This window comes from Lynx canadensis, chromosome A1, assembly GCF_007474595.2.
Source record: "Lynx canadensis isolate LIC74 chromosome A1, mLynCan4.pri.v2, whole genome shotgun sequence".
In the NCBI taxonomy this organism is placed as follows: Eukaryota; Metazoa; Chordata; class Mammalia; order Carnivora; family Felidae; genus Lynx; species Lynx canadensis.
The window spans coordinates 90,755,459-90,773,852 of NC_044303.2; the positions used below are offsets into that span (position 1 = coordinate 90,755,459).

Genomic DNA, 18,394 nt, shown 5'->3' on the forward strand with positions numbered 1-18,394 from the left:
CCTTTTCTTTCTTCTTTTTCTTTCTTTCTTTCTTTCTTTCTTTCTTTCTTTCTTTCTTTCTTTCTTTCTAATGTTTATTTCAGGGGCGCCTTGGTGGCTCAGTTGGTTAAGTGTCCAACTTCAGCTCAGGTCATGATCTCATGGTTTATGAGTTTGAGCCCTGTGTTGGGCTCTGTGCTGACAGCTCAGAGCCTGGAGCCTCTGCTTCGGATTCTGTGTCTCCCTCTCCCTCTGCTCCTCCCCTGCTTGTGTTGTGTCTTTCTCTGTCTCTCTGTCTTGTCTGTCTCTCTCTTTCAAAAATAAATAAACATTAAAAAAGAAACTTAAAAAATTAAATATTTATTTTGAAAGAGAGAGCACAAGTGGGGGAGGTGCAGAGAGAGAGAGGGGGACAGAGGATTTGAAGCTGGCTCTGCCCTGACAGCAGAGAGCCCAATGCAGGGCTCGAACTCACAAACTGTGAGATCATGACCTGAGCCAAAGTCAATGCTCAACCAATAGAGCCACCCAGGTGCCCCTCTTTCTTGTTTTTTCTTTCTTTGACACAACCTCCCAGTCTATAATTTGTGTGATGCCTGATGTTGGAATCCCTAAGTGTCTCTTCTCAAGGGTAAGCCCCTTATTCATCCCTGAGGCTTTAAATATCATCCATATCCAGTGACATTCAGATTTTTATATCCAGCTTAGACTACTCTTGTTGGCTTTAGACTCATAGGACTCCAGCTGCTTGTATGACACCTCCACTTGGATATCTTGGAAGCATCTCAAATTTAATATATTCAAAATGGATCTACTGACACGTCCCCTCCTTTCTGCTTGCCTCCAGCTCTCCCCTCTCCCCATCTCAGTGAATGGTGCCTTTGTCCCTCCAGGACACTGACCTTCCTGTGTCCTTTCCCCTCTTCTCTTTAATCCTTTTCTCATCCAACACTTACTTGTTGATGCCTATTACATGCCAGGCACTCTGTCCCAGTGCTAGCAATATAAGCAACATTGTAGTGTGGGGGAACAGCCAAGAAACAGTAATCACGTAAATAAACAAGATGATCACAGGGTGTAGAAAAGGTATGAAAGATTTGAATAGAGGAATTTGATGGACAGAGACCCAGAGAAGGAGCTGGTGATGAGAGCATTTGAGGGACAGTGCTCTGGGTGGAGGAATCCCCATTTGCAAAGGCCTGTGATAGAAAAGAGCAGAAAGGAGGTCAGCATGGCTGGAGCATAAGGAAGGGGGTGAAGAGGCCATGAGAAGAAGATGGGAGGCACACAGGAGTCACATCATGCAGGACCTCGTTGAGAGCCATGAAAGATTCAAAGCGGGTGAGTTATATGATCTCACTTGTAGTTTTCAAAGACTGCTCCAGACTGATAATTGGTAAGGGGTTTCTTTTTGTGGGTGATGAAAATGTTCTAAACTTAGAACGTGGTGATAGTGGGGCACCTGGGTGGCTCAGTCGGTTAAGCATCTGACTCCCGGTTTCGGCTCAGGTCATGATCTCACAGTTTCGTGAGTTTGAGCCCCACCTTGGGTTCTGTACTAACAGTGTGGAGCTTGCTTGGGATTCTCTCTCTCCCTCTCTCTCTCCCCCTGCCCTGCCCTCTTCTCTCTCAAAAATAAATAAATAAATAAACTTAAAAAAAATAAAAAGAATGTGGTGATGGTGGCAGAACTCAGTGATTACACTGAAATAAAAAACAAAACAACAACAACAAAAAACCTGTCTGGTATGTGAATTGTATCTCAGTAAAGCTGTTAGCAGGACAAAAGGAAATCACTCTGGGGTTGAGGGTGACCAGGCAGAGGACAAGAGGATAGCCCAGGAGATCAACCATGTTCATCAGATGATGGAGGGATGACAGAGCCTGGGCCAGAGCGGTGCCTGCCTGTGGGTGCCAGGCAGGATGTGGCGAATGTCAGGTGGGGGACGGGGAGGAAGGAGGGTTCCTTTCTCAAACTATTGGCAGCATAGCAGCAAGAATAATCCTTGAGAAAATAAAATGGGTCATTCCACTGTGCAGCTTGAGCCTTCAGTGGTTTCCCACTGCCAGTAAAACCATGTCTGGCTTCAGGCCCCCCAGCCTCAAAGCTGGGTTGCTTTGGCCAAATCACTCTGCCCTAACCAGGCCCTCTCATCTGTCAAATCCCAGTGTGAGTGCCACTTTCTCAGCAACTTCCTCCAACCTCACATTATGTCAGGGGCTCTTGCTGTCCTGCACAGCACTTGTCAGGATCTGTAGTCATTGGCTGAGTTGCATAATCATTCGTTTTTTGTTCACCTCCCCCACTAAACTGCAAGCTCTTCCAGGACAGGGATCTTTTCTCCTGTGATTATGCCTCCAGTGCTCAGGCAAGAGCACGGTATATGAAATGTACTGGAACGTTGTCTGGGTGGATTGAATGCATGAAATGGATGTATATGTGAGAAGCTAGTAAGCAACGGGTCAAGGAACCTTCAGAAAGGAAAATCACATTACAAAGACTCAAAAATGTAAGGGACAACCCACAGAATGAGAGAGAGTATTTGCAAATCATATACTCGATAAGGGATTAATATCCAGAATATATAAAAAATCCTTAAAACTCAGACAAAACAACAACAATAACAACTACCACCAAATGAAAAATAGAAAAGGAACTTAAACACACATTTCTCCAAAGGAGATCTACAAATGGCCCCGAAGCATATAGAAAGATGCTCAACATCTTCAGAGATGTTCACTAGAGAAATGCAAATGAACACCACAGGGAGACACCACTTCACACTCCTTGACAGCTACTGTAAAAAACTAAAACCAAAAACAACTAGGAAATAACTAGTGTTGCTGAAGATGTGGAGAAATTGGAAGCCTTGTGCATTGCCGGCGGTGATGTAAAATATCTCAGTCTCTGTGGAAAACAGTTTGGTGGTCCTTAAAAAAGATAACCATTGAATGACAAAGGATCCAGTAATTCCACTCCTGGGTATATACAGATACCCAGATCTGTATGAAACAGATACTTTTACCCCCAACGTTCAAAGCAGCACTATTCACAAGAGTTAAAAGGTGGGACCAACTCAAATGTCCATTAATGGATTAACAGATAAACAAGATGTAGTATACACATATAACAACATTTGTTTTAGAAAGAAAGGAAATTCTGATAAGGTCTATTCTAATGGATAGACCTTGAAACTATTGTGTTGAGTTAAATAACCATACACAAAAAATATTCTACGATTCCACTTATGTCAGGTACCTAGAATAGGCAAATTTCTAGAGACAGAATAGAGGTCACTGGGGACTGGGGGAGTCAGTGCTTAAATGGTAGTATTTCAGTTGGAGAAGATGAAAATGTTCTGGAGAAAGATAGTCGTGATATTTGCACAACATTGTGAATGTATTTAATCCCATTTAATTGTACACTTAAAAATGGCTAAAAGGGTAACTTTTTTGTTAGGTATATTTTACCACAACAAAAAAATTTTTAATATAAGGAATAACGTTAGCCATCAGTACACTTTGAACACCTGGCTGCAGGATTCAACCACAGTGAGTGACCAGGCTAAAGCCTTGGGAGACCAGGGTCAATACCTAAAAAGTTCAAAACCAACGGTTGTCGCATTCCGCCTTGAAGGAGGTGCGCTGAGCCAACCGAAGGGGGCGTGTTAGGATCCCCTTTTCCCAGCCTCACTCTGCGGCGGACCCCCCCTTCTTTGGGAGAGCCAGGCTCCTCCCCTGGGACGCTCCGCCTCCGCCTTTGTTTATACTGCTCCAAATATACGAATTCACGGTGGTTGGAATAGTTTCAGAGTCTTCACGAGGTGTGGGAGAGGCGATCTCCTGTAATACAATCGGGATCGCGCAGCTGGAGGGGCAAAGCCAGGCAGCGTGGAGGTGGGGATGCGCTTGGGACCCTAGTCCCCGGCTCTACCCACTGCGCCCGCGTGGCTGTCTGAGTGTCCAGCTCCAAAGTGTGGTCCCTGCCCGCAAGCACGTTCGGGAGGCTGCTGGTGCTGAGATTCCAAGACGATGGGGAGAAACGCGTGTCCTGACGTTCTCAATCTAACCACTAAGAGAATTGTAAAGTTTTGCATCTGCAAATAGTTAAGTGTTGAGCATTAAAACGATGAAAAATACCGAGAAACAAAACAAGACAATTCACCCACGCTGGCACCATCCAAAGTCCCTATAAACATTTTAGATTATACCTTGTATGTGTGTATATACATACAAATACACACACATTCTATACATGTGTGTAGTTATACATATTTCAGAAAACTGAGCTGTACTATTATTGCTTCATGAATTGCTTTTCACGTAACAAGTATTGTAAACGTCTTTTCAAAAATATACTCCTAAATCACCATTTTTAATCATTGTGGAGTATTCTATTATAGAGATCAGTTTTTCTCAATTTCTTTTTTCATGATTGTCACCCAAAGGAAACTTTTTGGACAGTTTTCCCCCTAATGCCTCCCCACATGAAATGTTAATAGCATAGACACATGGTATATCTTTTTAGGTGGCCATAAAGCATGGTAGTAGCAAAGATTTTGCCTTTCCCCCACACTCAAGAACTAATTTTTGCCACCCTTAGGAGGTGATATCACTCCAAGTAAGAATGTATGGTAAAGCTATACCACAATTTATTCAACACAACAATAGACATTTAAAGTTATTTTCTGTGATTTCCCCATTTCAGGCTGCAATAAACATTCTTATAATTTTTTATAAAAGTAAGCTCTACGCCCAACAGTGGGCTCAAACTCACCACCCCAACATCAAGAGTCCCATGCTCTACTGACTGAGACAGCCGAAAAAAAAATATTTTAAGTTTATTTATTTATTTTGAGAGAGAGAGATGGCGGGGAGGGCAGAGAGAGGGAGACAGAATCCCAAGCAGGCTCCACACTGTCAGCACAGAGCCTAATATGGGCTCGATCCCAGAACAATGAGATCATGACCTGAGCTGAAACCAAGAGTTGGATGCTCAACCTACTGAGCCACTCAGGCACACTAAGGGACATATATTTTCAAGACTTTGAATATATATTGCCAATAGTCCTTCAGGCAGACTGTACCAATTTACATTCCAACAGCAGTGCAATGCATGTGCATGGCGTCTCCCTGCATTCTTTCCCTTTCCAGCTCTATTATTACTCTTTTTTAAAATAGTATTTGTTTGTTTGTTTAGAAAAAGAGAGAGAGAGCATGTAGGAGGGGCAGAGAGAGAGGAATCTCAAGCAGGCTCCACACTGTCCGCGAGGAGCCGGATGAGGGGCTAGAACTCACAAACTCTGAGATCACCACCTGAGCGGAGATCAGGTGTTGGATGCTTAACTGATTGAGCCACCCAGGTGCCCCATATTATTACTCTTTTTAACAGTCATTACTTTGAAAATTAGTGGTGAAAGGTGTTGCATTGTTTTTTACTTTAATTTGTATTTCTTTGGCCACAGTGTTTTAATGTAACGTTAATATAGTTTTACATGGTCCATATACCACTTATTAATTTTGTAATCTGCTCTTTTCCCACATACAATTATATCACACACATTTCTTCACGATATCAACAAATCCATAAAAACATAATTTTAATGGCTGCAATGTGTCATCACAAAAATTAAGTGGAATATACCCGTTTCTATTAAAACTATGATGTCATTAATTTTAAGACACACTATTTATGTACTACTAAAAAAATGCTGCCAAGTAAACTATAACATGCCACTGGTTTTTAAAACACATCCCTATATTAGAGAGGTTAAACTGTGAAAAGATATTATTTTAGAATTGATGAAAGATATAGATGATGAATAAATGCATGCTTTATCTCTGTGTAGGAAAGGGCTTTCTAAGCTTAAAGATAAAAAGTATCCATGGCTTTGACTTCATCAAAATTAAAAACTTCCTTATTTCTTTTTTTTTTAAAGTTTATTTATTTTTGAGAGAATCCCAAGCAGTCTCCGCGCTGTAAATGCACAGCCCACCTAGGGCTCCATCTGATCTGATGAAGTATAAGATCAAGACCTGAACTGAAATCAAGAGTCAGATGCTTAACTGACTGAGCCACCCAGGTGCCCCAAAACTTCCTTATTTCTTATTAAAACTATAACAAGCAAAAGGTAAGTGAACAGAAAGATATTTGGGGCAGCTGTGACCAAGGGTTAATAGCCTTAAAAAGACCACAAGATCACTGGAGAAAGCAATCAAACTGCCAATTTATGTAAGAGGGAGTTGGCTATAAATGTATAAAATTTATTCTACCTCACTAGTAATCAAACAGGTGCAAATTAGAGATATGGTTTTTCTCAGTGTTACATCACCAAAGATTAGTGGAAAGGAAATTTTCAGTGCCAGCAAAACAAGGGATATGAAACCCTCACATACCACAGAGAGGATTTGTCAAGTGCTATAGCCTTTATTAGGGGCCTTTAAAAGACTCAGATCCTTTCATTAAATAATTTTACTTCTAGAAATTTATCCTACAGAAATGATCAAGTCTTTCTGTGATAATGATACATTACATTGATTTTTTTAAAGGATTTTTAAGTACCTCTACACCTTATGTGGGGCTCAAACCCACAATGCCAAGATCAAAAGTTGCATGCTCCACTGACTAAGCCACCCAGGCACCCACATTCTTATTATGGGAGAAAATCACAGGAAACTGTAGGAAAAAAACTAGGAAAAATAAACATCTTAGAAGTGTGGCCATATTGTTAAAAGGTAGAAACATGATTTTTTTAAATGCACTACCAAGGAGATCAGGGGTTTTCCCTCATCTGATCATAAACCAGTGTTCTTTGGTCATTTAATAAGACCTGAACTCTCAAACGCTGTAACCTATTAAGACGACACCTCCGGATGTTAATTATACCTTAATTAAAACAAAAAATTATAAGAAACCTCTGGGAAGTGTCTTTGTGATATCCTGGGGAGAGCGTCCAAAAGCAAAAAAAAATGGGGGCGCCTGGGTGGCTCAGTTGGTTAAGCGTCCGACTTCAGCTCAGGTCATGATCTCACACTCCGTGAGTTCGAGCCCCGCGTCAGGCTCTGTGCTGACAGCTCAGAGCCTGGAGCCTGCTTCAGATTCTGTGTCTCCCTTTCTCTCTGCCCCTCCCCTGCTCATGCCCTGTCTCTTTCTATCTCAAAAATAAGTAAAACATTAAAAAAAATCTCAAAAGCAAAAAAAAATGTTTTCCTTACTTGTGAACCACCCAGAAATAGACCTCCTGTCTGGAAGATTTGGGAGTCCCACGTCTTGGTGACTTCAGCCAAAATGCCATTTCCTCTAGCTCTGTTTTCATTTGAGGGCAGGCAGCATTATTCACCCTGCCTGTTCTTTCTGTGTCCCTCTCACTCCTAGCCATGGAATTTTCCTTTACCAACAGCTTGTATTGCTTCCTGTTGAAGATCTGCTCATGCCTTCCCCTTGCACTTGGAGTTAACACCCTTGCCAAGACCTAAATGGCCCGTCAGGATCACCCTACCTCTGGGATCCTATCTTGGATCATTGTCCCTCTTTACTCCATTGATGAATCTTTCTCTAGTTTTCTCAAACCTGTCAAAACTGGATGCGGCTTCCAGATTATTACACTTGGGCAGGAACAAACTTTCGCCCAAGGATTTCGCCCAAATCCTTTCATGGTGGCATTCAGAGAGGCCTTCACTAACTGTCCAACACTACCTTATTGCTAACTTGTTTATGGCCTGTGTCCGTAGGTCTGAGGTAGAGAGGACAGGCAGGTAAGTTCCCTGCAGTGCTGGTGGGGACCAGGAACACCACTCATCTTGTGCCATAAGCTCACATGGGGTGACCCGGCGTCTCCACCGGGGAAAGGGACTTAATAGTACCCACTTATCCTTGGAAGAATTAAGCAGGAACCTGCTCAGGAGAGCCGAGTCCGGCGTTGATGAAGTGCAGTGGGACACGGCTTCCGGCCACCCTTTCTCGTGGCAGCGCCCCGCGGCGTTCAGGGCCTGCCTACTGGGCGCCGCAGGGGGGGGGGGGCGGGAAGGGGGGGAGGGTCGCGGGGGTGCGAGTTCGTTAGGGCAAAAGCCAGGTACGGGACTGAGGCACGCGCAGGAGACCCCGCGCGGGTCCGGGCCTCAGGCCCAACGGTGGCAGGTAAGGGGAGTGGAGGCACATAAGCCTTGGACATGCTTCCGGTGTCGCAGCCCCCAGGAGAGGCCCAGGTGGTCATAGGCTGGTTCTAGGGAGAAAACGGGTATAGGCGGCGCCAGGGCGGGGAGCGGCTGTCCCTTCAGGTCAGCCCGGAGCACGGATAATAGGCTAGAGTAGGGGTAGGAACGTAGCCACCGCACCACACCCCAGATCTCGGGACGGCCTTTCATATGATTACTACAGGGAATGGATTGCCGCCATTCCCCTCCCCCACTCTGGCGGGTAAGGGGACAGAACTGTTTGAAGGAAGACGCATGCGCATGAAACTAAATCATAAACGGCAGAGGCTCGAAGTTCAATAACCGCGGAATGGCGCAGGCGCAAGAAAGCCTGGCGGGTTTATGGAGGTGGGAGGGGGAATGAGCCCAAAACGCGTGCGCACAATCATATGCTGCCTAGAGGGAGGCCCGTTCATGAAATTACGCATGCGTCTGAGCTCTGTGTGACGCAAGGGGGCGGTGCGGGCACCTAGCTGCGCGTGCGCAGAGCTTGTTCAAAGGGCCTTATTTAGGTTGCGCAGGCGCCCGCTGGCCATTTCTTCTCAGCCACGCCGAAGTCGTGTGTTCAGGTAGGTGAGTGTCGCTCTGTGTTTGCTACCCAGCGGCCCCCGAGGATGTCATTTTTTCGAGGACTGCTTATCCCTAGCCCTCGGTAGTGCCTGTGGGGCCCTGGCAAGGTGCGGGCTGCAACTAGAAGCCAGAGTAATTCGCCGAGTAGCGGCGGGGCCGCCGAGGCCTGCAGGCCGCGTCGACTCTATTGTGTGAGATGTCGGAGGAGGCGGAGCGGAAGCGGCCGCCGCCATTTCCTTGCCTCCACGCTGGCGCTAGGCCAGGGCCCCCTCGGCTTGGGGCACCGGTACTTGGTGCCCACAACGGCTTCGGGCTCCCGGCCGTTGGCCAAAGAGGTGTTGGTGTTGGAATTGCTGGGTTTCGGGCGTCTGCACGGGCTCGCCTCATACTCGGGCGCCGCGGACCGTCGGGCGCCTCGAGGGCGGAGGGCTGTTGAATTTTAACATTTCCCTGTTCTGACGTTCATTCCTCGCCTTGCAGTCTGTTTGGACGCCAGGACCCACTAAGAGACAATGATGTTGGGCACCGAAGGCGGAGAGGGATTCGTGGTGAAGGTCCGGGGCTTGCCTTGGTCTTGCTCAGCAGACGAAGTGCAGCGTTTTTTTTTCTGGTGAGTTTGAAGCGGAGGCGGGAGTTCGGGGCCGGAGCCGGCGGACGGGCAGGCGGGGCCGTGAGGCGGTCGGGCCAGGGCGGGGCGGGCCGGGCCTGGGGCGCCCCCTGGCGGGGCGCGGGCGGCAGCCGTTCCCTCTGGGCTGCTCGCGCCCCGCCGGCCGCTGTTACGCAATGGAAATTGCGAAAGCCCCGCCCGCCCTCCGAGTCCTCTTAGGGGGAGTGCGGCCTCTCTGGCGGATTTTTTTTTTTTGTTTGTTTGCTTTACCTACGTTTAAGCACTAGTCTTCTACGGCTATCTTTTCGAAAGGATAAATGGGATTTCTCTCTTCATCTTGAGAAAATTGCCCAGTTGCTGGGCAAACAATACTAACATTTTGCAAAACCTTGAAGTGTAACAACTTACTCCCAATTTTGGTATGTTCTTGAAGCAGGGTATTTGACTTCAGAAAGTTAAAATGTCACTTGTTAATTTCAGACAATTTTCCAAATCAAGATTTGGTAATTGTGACGAGTTCTTGCTCATTCTAGTTCTTGATCTGGCTCACTTTACAGTTGAGGACACTGAAGCCCAGGGAAATTTACTTGTCTGTGTAGCTCTTTTCCAGTATGTAGGTTTTCTGAATAATTTCTACTAGAATGTCCTTGTTCTCATTGCTAGTGTGAGTTTAGGCTGATAAAGATATATTTGGAAGAAATTTACAGGTTTTGGAAGGACACTTGTAGTATTGACTTACTGTCTGAATTTAGCCTGGGTAACGGAAAACGACCTGTAAAACGAGAACCAAGTACACTGGAAGCCACCTTGCGGTGAGCAAGACTGAGTTTGGCTTCAGCTGTGCAACTTGGAGCATTTTAGCTTGCTAACATTGATCCCCACTTAGGTGAGTATTGGCCCTGCAAATTTGGATTCACAGGAGAAATTGTGATGTTGCTGCTAGTAAGGTAAAACCAAGTGCCCTGGACCAAAACTTGAAACAGTACCCAGAAAATGCCATAAAATCAAAGTCCAGACTTATTTTATGAGGGGTTTCAAAGGATGTTCAATGGAGAAGACTTGGAAATCAATTTTGTTAAACTGTTTGGATTTTGGGTTTTCTTGAGGTAATGTAACGTATCATCTAGGGAGTAAGGAAGTTTGGGAGAAGTTAACGGCTTAAGTTCTAGAAAGCGGCTCTGGGATTTGGTAATATTGCTCATTCTAGGCTTTGTAAAAGCTCTGTAGCGGAGCATGAATAGGCGTTTCATCTGTATCACCCAGAGGTGGTTTTTTTTTTTTTGTTTTTGTTTTTGTTTTTAGTTTTAAATTCTGTATTAACGGTTGTTTTCTTTCCAGACTGCAAAATTCAAAATGGGGCTCAAGGTATTCGTTTCATCTACACCAGAGAAGGCAGACCGAGTGGCGAGGCTTTTGTTGAACTTGAATCAGAAGATGAAGTCAAATTGGCCCTGAAAAAAGACAGAGAAACTATGGGACACAGATATGTTGAAGGTTTGATTTATGTTGCCCTAGTAACAGTAAATAAAAACATTAAACACATAGAGCTCTATCTTACCCCTTCTGAATTTTAGGTATTTGACCGCATGGAAATGGTCATCTAAGGGAGTTTATGGCAGCTCTTCCTAGATTATCTAAAGACCCAGGAAGTCTGAACTTCGTTCTCTGACTTTCCAAAATTGACTAATTCTAAGCACCTCTTTCAGTATTCAAGTCAAACAACGTTGAAATGGATTGGGTGTTGAAGCATACTGGTCCAAATAGTCCTGACACGGCCAATGATGGCTTTGTACGGCTTAGAGGACTCCCCTTTGGATGTAGCAAGGAAGAAATTGTTCAGTTCTTCTCAGGTATGTAGTTGTGTTTGTTGCTGAGCAGTGAGTTCTGGCTAGCTTCTGGCAACATGTGATTTAATAGACCTTAAAGTTGAGTAGCTTAGATATTTAAACAGGTGTGAGTATATACAGGTGAATTAAATGTTTTCTTCTTCCTGGAGACCTTCAAATAATTTAAGCCCATCTTAAAGGTGGAAATTAAGTACTTTGAAAATGCTAACTTTGCCTATATTTAGTATTGTAGTTCAGAGTAGATCTTTGAGGATTGTCCTCAACAGCTTAACTACTTCCTCACAATGCTGTTCAGCAAAGTACTTCAAGTTAAAGGTAAGATCCCTTAACATTAGATTAGTTTGAGTTAGGTTGTTGTGATTTATGGCAAGTGCCTATGTTTTAAGACAAATTGGGTCATGGGCCCAGAAACGTCTCTAATGGCCTCTTAGTGGGGAAAAAAAATACGGAAGCAACTGGTTGTTGTAGCCAGGGAATTATGAACTTAATTAAAATCTAATGTAAGAGTAGTTTGAATGTAGTCTCATTGTCTGAAATAAAGTATTTTGAAACTGTTCTGGGCCTAAAGTATTTGAATGTTTTTATGCTGAAGAGCTGGTAAAATTGCATGTGTAGAAGAATGTTAGATCATATATTTTAAGTACTATTTTAATACTCATGTGATAAGTGGAATTAAGAAATCCTTTCATGGTTCAGTATAGTATGTATGAAAATCTTGACTTAGATATGTATCAAGTCCTAATATTTTGCCAGAATTCTTGAAATCAAGTCTGCTTTGATTGTTTTTGTCTAAATTGGTGAGAATTGAATGCTATCTGTCAACGTTAAATATGAACATAATTTCATATCTTCTAGGAAAGTGCTTTAAGCCCTTTTTGTAAGCTTGGGAATGTATCCACGGAAAGGATTTTTCATAGACGGAATTTCCAGAAGTGAATCATACTACTATTAGAGCATAAGAGTGCATGATTGTGCTGTGTAGATCAGTTGTTTGTTGAAAAGTTTAGATTGTATGTTTGTCAATTATATGATTTAAGCAATGTTTCAATTTGTATATGAAATGTTTAAATGTGTAATTTTTTTTAAAAGTTGAAGTTCCACTAACTTAGAACATTGAAATATAAATTGAGGTAAAAGGTGTTTTAAGTATAGTAACTGTTGTATTTAATGCTTGAAACTTTATTAAATTCTTGTGTAATTCTCAACATTAATTTGCATAGATTAGAGTGTTAATTGTTGAATTCTTAATGCATCCTGTGTTCAAGTTTTTTTCTTACATACTGTGCCATGGGGTGTGTTAAGAATTGAGTTATACTTTGTAATAATGGAACTTCATATTACAATGCATATGTAAAAAAGTACTTGTTGAAAGCATACCGTTCACCTAAAGTTAAAATTCTGGTTTATTTAAAGCTATAAGAAGAATCATTTCTGGGCTTGTGATGTTAATATTGCCCCCCTACTGGGGTTATTTGTCCTTGGGTTGAAGGGTTGGAAATCGTGCCAAATGGGATAACATTGCCGGTGGACTTCCAGGGGAGGAGTACGGGGGAGGCCTTCGTGCAGTTTGCTTCACAGGAAATAGCTGAAAAGGCTCTAAAGAAACACAAGGAAAGAATAGGGCACAGGTGGGGATGGATGGTTGGTTGGATTTGTCACTTTTCTTATGGTAAACAATTAAATCCATATTCTCTCTGCTTAGAAGAAAGAAACCTATTTTCTAGTCCCAATTGATGTTTTGCCACAATTTTCAAATTCCTATATTAAAGTCCCATAAAGCATTCAGATTAAAGTTTAGGTTTTAAAATTGTCCCCAGTTAATTTGGTCTCCCTTACGATACTGTAAGATTCCAAGATTCCTAATTCTAATCAATAGAGTTGAGAGACTATGGCTTTAAAAAATGTTAATGCAAACCTGGCTTTAGCTGTAATAACACCCACCTAGTAAATTAATATTACCATAAGAAAATGTGATACTTTCTGATCTTGTTTTTAAAGTTGAAATGCAACAAACTTTTTCTTGCTGTATAAATATTCTGCATATGTATTAATAAGCATAGCTTTCAAGAAATTGTCACAAAAGGTTTTATTCTCTTTGCTTGTGACTATTTTTCATTGAAGCATGCGCTTACCTATGCTGATTTCTACTAAAAGCATAGGCCTGGGGTATTATTGGCGAAAGAAAATGTGTAGTGTGGGCTAGACTGTTGGTGGAGGCTGGCTTTTTAGCCCACTTGCTATACATGATGCCAATGGATTTAAGACATGAAATGTTGAAAGTTGAGTGGAATTCTTTCCCTCCTAAAACACTTATTTGTAGTACTCCTCTCTACCCCTAAGGTTGGGCTCTCTGCCTCAGAGGAGTGAGTTATACTCTATAAATACAATTTACATTAAATCTTACAATTGAGTGAATTTCTGGTCATTGCCTATGCAAATATAAGAAATCTGGCTTTAAATATTAGTCAGTTTCATGGCTATGACTACATTGTTTTCTTGTGTAACTAAATACCTGTATGAAATGAACTAATGTTTTTTCTCCCTTCCCCATCCCTTTCCTTCGTGAACAATGCTTTAGGTATATCGAAATCTTTAAGAGCAGTCGAGCTGAAGTTAGAACTCACTATGATCCACCACGAAAGCTTATGGCCATGCAGCGGCCAGGTCCCTATGACAGACCTGGAGCTGGCAGAGGGTATAACAGCATTGGCAGGGGAGCTGGCTTTGAACGGATGAGACGTGGTGCTTATGGAGGAGGTACGTCAATATGCAGATATCACAAGGTCTGTTGTTTGTGTAACTGTTTTCATTTGATTGATTGTACTTCTTGTCTTCCAGGTTATGGAGGCTATGATGATTATAATGGATATAATGATGGCTATGGATTTGGGTCAGATAGATTTGGAAGAGGTAAGGTAAGAATTGAATTTCTCAACTAAGGGATACTTACACTCTTGTCCATCTAGACCTCAATTATTGTTTTTCAGGAATGTCTGATCACAGATATGGGGATGGTGGCTCTACTTTCCAGAGCACAACAGGACATTGTGTACACATGCGGGGATTACCTTACAGAGCTACTGAGAACGACATTTATAATGTAAGTGTAAGATAAATTTACAGGTTGTCTATTTCAGGAGAGCATTAAAAACTTGGTTCTTAGTCTAAGTGAAACAGTACGCTATAAATTTGTGTTTTCTAACAATAGAGATTTGACTTATTCTCTGAAATACTTATATTTAGTTCTTTTCACCGCTGAACCCTGTGAGAGTACACATTGAAATTGGTCCTGATGGCAGAGTAACCGGTGAAGCAGACGTCGAGTTTGCAACTCACGAAGATGCTGTGGCAGCTATGTCAAAAGACAAAGCAAATATGCGTAAGTGAGATTTAAGTGTCTTGGCCGGGGGTCTCTACAGATGGTTGAGTGACCAGTGTTTGTGATAGAGAAATAGTAGGGATGTATGAGAAATTCGGTCTGATGAGTTAGTTCTTTGGTTTGTGTTTAAAAAATGTGGGTTTAGTGGGATTGGAAGGGGTTTGTGATGAGAACATGGACTTGAATTATAGCCTTAATTGACTTATTTAGATGAATGTTTAAATCAAAAGGCTGGTTTTTGAAATGTGCATAGTCCAATTGCCTGAGAAGCAGCTAGACTTTTTTTTTTTTACCAAAAGTATTTGAAGTTCACAGATCTACTTGTTTAAGAACTTAAAAGTGCTTCTCTCTCTTTCACCAACAAACACTTTCAAACTTTTTTTTTTCTCATTTCAGAACACAGATATGTAGAACTCTTCTTGAATTCTACAGCAGGAGCAAGCGGTGGTGCTTACGGTAGCCAAATGCTAGGAGGCATGGGTTTGTGTAAATATCACTTTAGTGTCTTTTTTTTAAGCTAACCTTGTATGCCTTTTCTCTCATTTCAGAACACAGATATGTAGAACTCTTCTTGAATTCTACAGCAGGAGCAAGCGGTGGTGCTTATGGTAGCCAAATGATGGGAGGCATGGGCTTGTGTAAATATCGTTAGTTTTTTTAAAAACCAAAACATATCTATATAAGTCGATTATATAAGTTAAGTTAATTTATATTTTAATGAGTTTAGCATAATTAAGTTAGGCAAAGAGTTTTCAATTTGAATTTTGTCTGGCTTATTAAATCCTTGTGAGTTAATGTAAAAACTGTTTAGATGACTAGTTTTAAGTACTTTTGGGGGAGGGGATGGCAGAAACTAGTTCGGTTGTCTTTATGAAGTATAAGTCTAAAATTAACTAAAAAGCACAGGATCAATAAATTCTTGGGCATAGTTGGGCATAATTAGGTGTTCAGTTATACCTGTGTATTCATATAACCTTACTGTATAAATTATGGGGTAAAACCCCACTAAATCCAGTTAAGCAGTATCTTAAGGTCTTCTCAAAATGCCTCTACTTTATGGAATCATGTGCATTTAGTCCTGCTGATGTGCATACTGTTGGCCTTTTGGTTTATAAATGTTTGACTAGTTCATACGATGGATAGGTAGTTTTGGTCATAGGCAGTAGGCAGAAGGAGACAGAGGATTATAGTAATATAAAATCAAAACTGGAAAATCATAGATTTAGAATTACAAGCCCGGTACCACCAGGTACCACATTACATATGGCACAAGGTTCTAATGTTCTCTTAACTTAACAGCAAACCAGTCCAGTTATGGTGGCCCAGCCAGTCAGCAGCTGAGTGGTGGTTATGGAGGCGGCTATGGCGGCCAGAGCAGCATGAGTGGATATGGTAAGTGTGTTTTTCTGTATACTTGAGATAAGTTTTAGGCAGGTTTCTTTAGTTGGGGGAATATGCAGGCTTCTTTTTGGTGAAATTGGGGTTAATAAATAATATGCTTTTGATCCAAATGTAACTTGTTCTTTTAATAGCTTAATTTTCAGAACCAATCTTTGGGAGGGGGAAGTGTTGTATAAATTATTAGTCATTGCAACTTGGAATAATGTCGAGCCAGAAAACATCTGCCTCCATTTATTAAAAAAATTGTTCATTTTTTTTTTTCTGTCTTTTCGTTAGCATTAAATCCATTTTAGATGGAGGGAGAATTTTATAAAGTAGAATGGTGGTTGGGTTCAGGACCGTATTTACTAGTCAGTTTTATCCTAGGATTGCTTTTATTTGATTTTTTTTTTCAATTGGTCTAAAGAATGGTGATTTTGGTATTATAGTCTTACCCTACAAAATCCTTTTGCAGACCAAGTTTTACAGGAAAACTCCAGTGATTTTCAATCAAACATTGCATAGGTAAATATTTTCTCAAAAAATATAATTTAAATTCCCAATAGCAAATACTGATATGTTGTAATAACACTATTTCTATAGCAGTCAATGGCTCTGACTTAACTCCATGGAGGCTGCCATTTTGGGCACAGTGAGTTGCCTTTAGTCCAACTTTTGTCGTCTCACTTCCTGCCCACCATGAATAGGAAAAGAAAGAGACTGCCCCTGTCCTCCCTATTCATATATGCCATTCGATGGACACATTGTGAATGTTTATGGTAAAATTTTTTTTTTTAAAATGCCTTGTTTAGCTTTAAAAACAACATGAAGTAATTTTGCAATTTTTGAAAAACACTAGTTTTCCTTTAAACTTAATTTTCTATGTTGATCCTGAAGCATCCAATTAAATGGTAGCACGAGAGTCTGGCAAGTTGGTACTGCAGAGAAAAGGGGTTAATTGAGACTTGTTTGGAGTCGGGAGTCCCCTTTCCCAAACATGCTTCTCGCCACTTGGACAGCAGCCATTTGTACTCGTATACTTTTTAAACTTTTTCTTGGAATGCTATATTTTATTTGACTGATAATCTGATAATTCTCCTGACTTGTAATATTGATCTCTTTGCAGGCAGCCAAGGAGCAGTGAACAGCAGCTACTACAGTAGTGGAAGCCGTGCATCTATGGGAGTGAACGGAATGGGAGGGATGTCTAGCATGTCCAGTATGAGTGGTGGATGGGGAATGTAATTGATCCTGATCACAGACTCTTGGTCAACATTTTTTAAAGAAAAAAGTTTAACAGTTTTGCAATACAAGCTTGTGATTTATGCTTACTCTAAGTGGAAATCAGGATTGTTTTAAAGACTTAAGGTTCAGTATTTTTGAACACAAACTTTCATCTAGGATGTAACAACCGAGTAAACTATAACTGTTAAACAATTTTCAGCTTTTCTCTAGTTATATAGTAGGATGTACTTAAGCAGTAAGTGTATTTAGGTTAAAGCAGTTGAATTATGTTAAATGTTGCTCTTATACCACATTACATTGAACACTGTTTGGATGCATGTTGAAAGACATGCCTTTTTTTTGTAAAACTCAATATAGGAGCTGTGTCTACAATTAAAAGTGAAAACATTTGGCATGTTTGTTAATTCTAGTTTCATTTAATAACCTCTAAGGCACGTAAGTTTAAGTTTTTTGTTTTTTTTTTTTTTTTTTTTTTTTAAGTTAATGGGGGAAATTTGAGACGCAATACCAATACTTTAGGATTTTGGTCTTGGTGTTTGTATGAAATTCTGAGGCCTTGATTTAAATCTTTCATTGTATTGTGATTTCCTTTTAGGTGTATTGCGCTAAGTGAAACTTGTCAAATAAATCTTCCTTTTAAAAACTGCACTTTGTCTTGTCTATACTTCAGTGTCATGTGGACTGTTTCTTGGTGCTCTATTCCTGCCCGGGGCGTAGGTGACAGTGGCTCACATCTTTGGCTGTGGCAGAGAGGCTCGGCAGTTGAGGCTGTCGTGTAGATGTCGTCAGACTTCCCTCCAGTGCAACTGAAGGTAAATCTAGCTTGTGGGGCCCTTGTGGAAGGGCTGTGTGTTTGGCCTGGCTGCGTAGGACCTAACCTGAGCTGCCTCTGACTCGCTAAGCGCTTGCGTAAAACATGGAGAGGCAGAAGTGCTCACTGCATGTTCTGCATGTTCGCGGAGGCCTGCAGCAGGCATGGCTAAGAAGGAAGTGCCAGGGGTGGCGGGTGGCTGACCAGCCACCCTTCCCACTCTGATGGCATCTCTTGAGTTTTTGCTTACGTGGGGTACGGGAGGTCTTCTAGAAGGAGCTAGCCCTCTTAAAGGTGTGATTGTCTCAAAATTCCTTTAGTACATGCTTAACACTGCAGACTCCGCTTAAGCCAAATTGAGGATTTGAAGCCACTTGTGTCAG

At 41.8% G+C, this 18,394-nt stretch overlaps 1 protein-coding gene across 6 annotated transcripts; it reads left to right on the plus strand.

Moving 5' to 3' along the window:
- The first annotated feature begins 8,664 nt into the window (after window positions 1-8,664).
- Window positions 8,665-17,848, plus strand: HNRNPH1 (heterogeneous nuclear ribonucleoprotein H1). Of its 6 annotated transcripts, XM_030316192.2 has the most exons (14): window positions 8,666-8,741; window positions 9,223-9,352; window positions 10,688-10,843; window positions 11,056-11,199; window positions 12,686-12,824; window positions 13,775-13,953; window positions 14,035-14,106; window positions 14,163-14,296; window positions 14,440-14,575; window positions 14,972-15,031; window positions 15,124-15,213; window positions 15,875-15,967; window positions 16,431-16,480; window positions 17,082-17,848. In XM_030316192.2, exons 3-13 carry the CDS (start codon window positions 10,822-10,824, stop codon window positions 16,478-16,480), a joined length of 1,119 nt encoding a protein of 372 aa, XP_030172052.1. In that variant the 5' UTR covers window positions 8,666-8,741; window positions 9,223-9,352; window positions 10,688-10,821; the 3' UTR covers window positions 17,082-17,848. The 6 variants fall into 6 exon arrangements, with proteins under 6 accessions (XP_030172037.1, XP_030172050.1, XP_030172052.1 ...); XM_030316177.1 differs by lacking the exon at window positions 16,431-16,480 and having other exon boundaries at window positions 8,665-8,741; XM_030316197.2 differs by lacking the exon at window positions 15,124-15,213 and having other exon boundaries at window positions 8,667-8,741; window positions 14,972-15,061.
- Window positions 17,849-18,394: the final 546 nt, after the last annotated feature.

Bases quoted from the DNA above. Each gene is read 5' to 3' on its own strand.
- HNRNPH1 (XM_030316177.1), top strand. From the start codon at position 10,822: ATGGGACACAGATATGTTGAAG. The intron at 11,200-12,685 runs GTATGTAGTTGT...CTTGGGTTGAAG, and splicing joins AATTGTTCAGTTCTTCTCAG to GGTTGGAAATCGTGCCAAAT. The intron at 12,825-13,774 runs GTGGGGATGGAT...ACAATGCTTTAG, and splicing joins AAGGAAAGAATAGGGCACAG to GTATATCGAAATCTTTAAGA.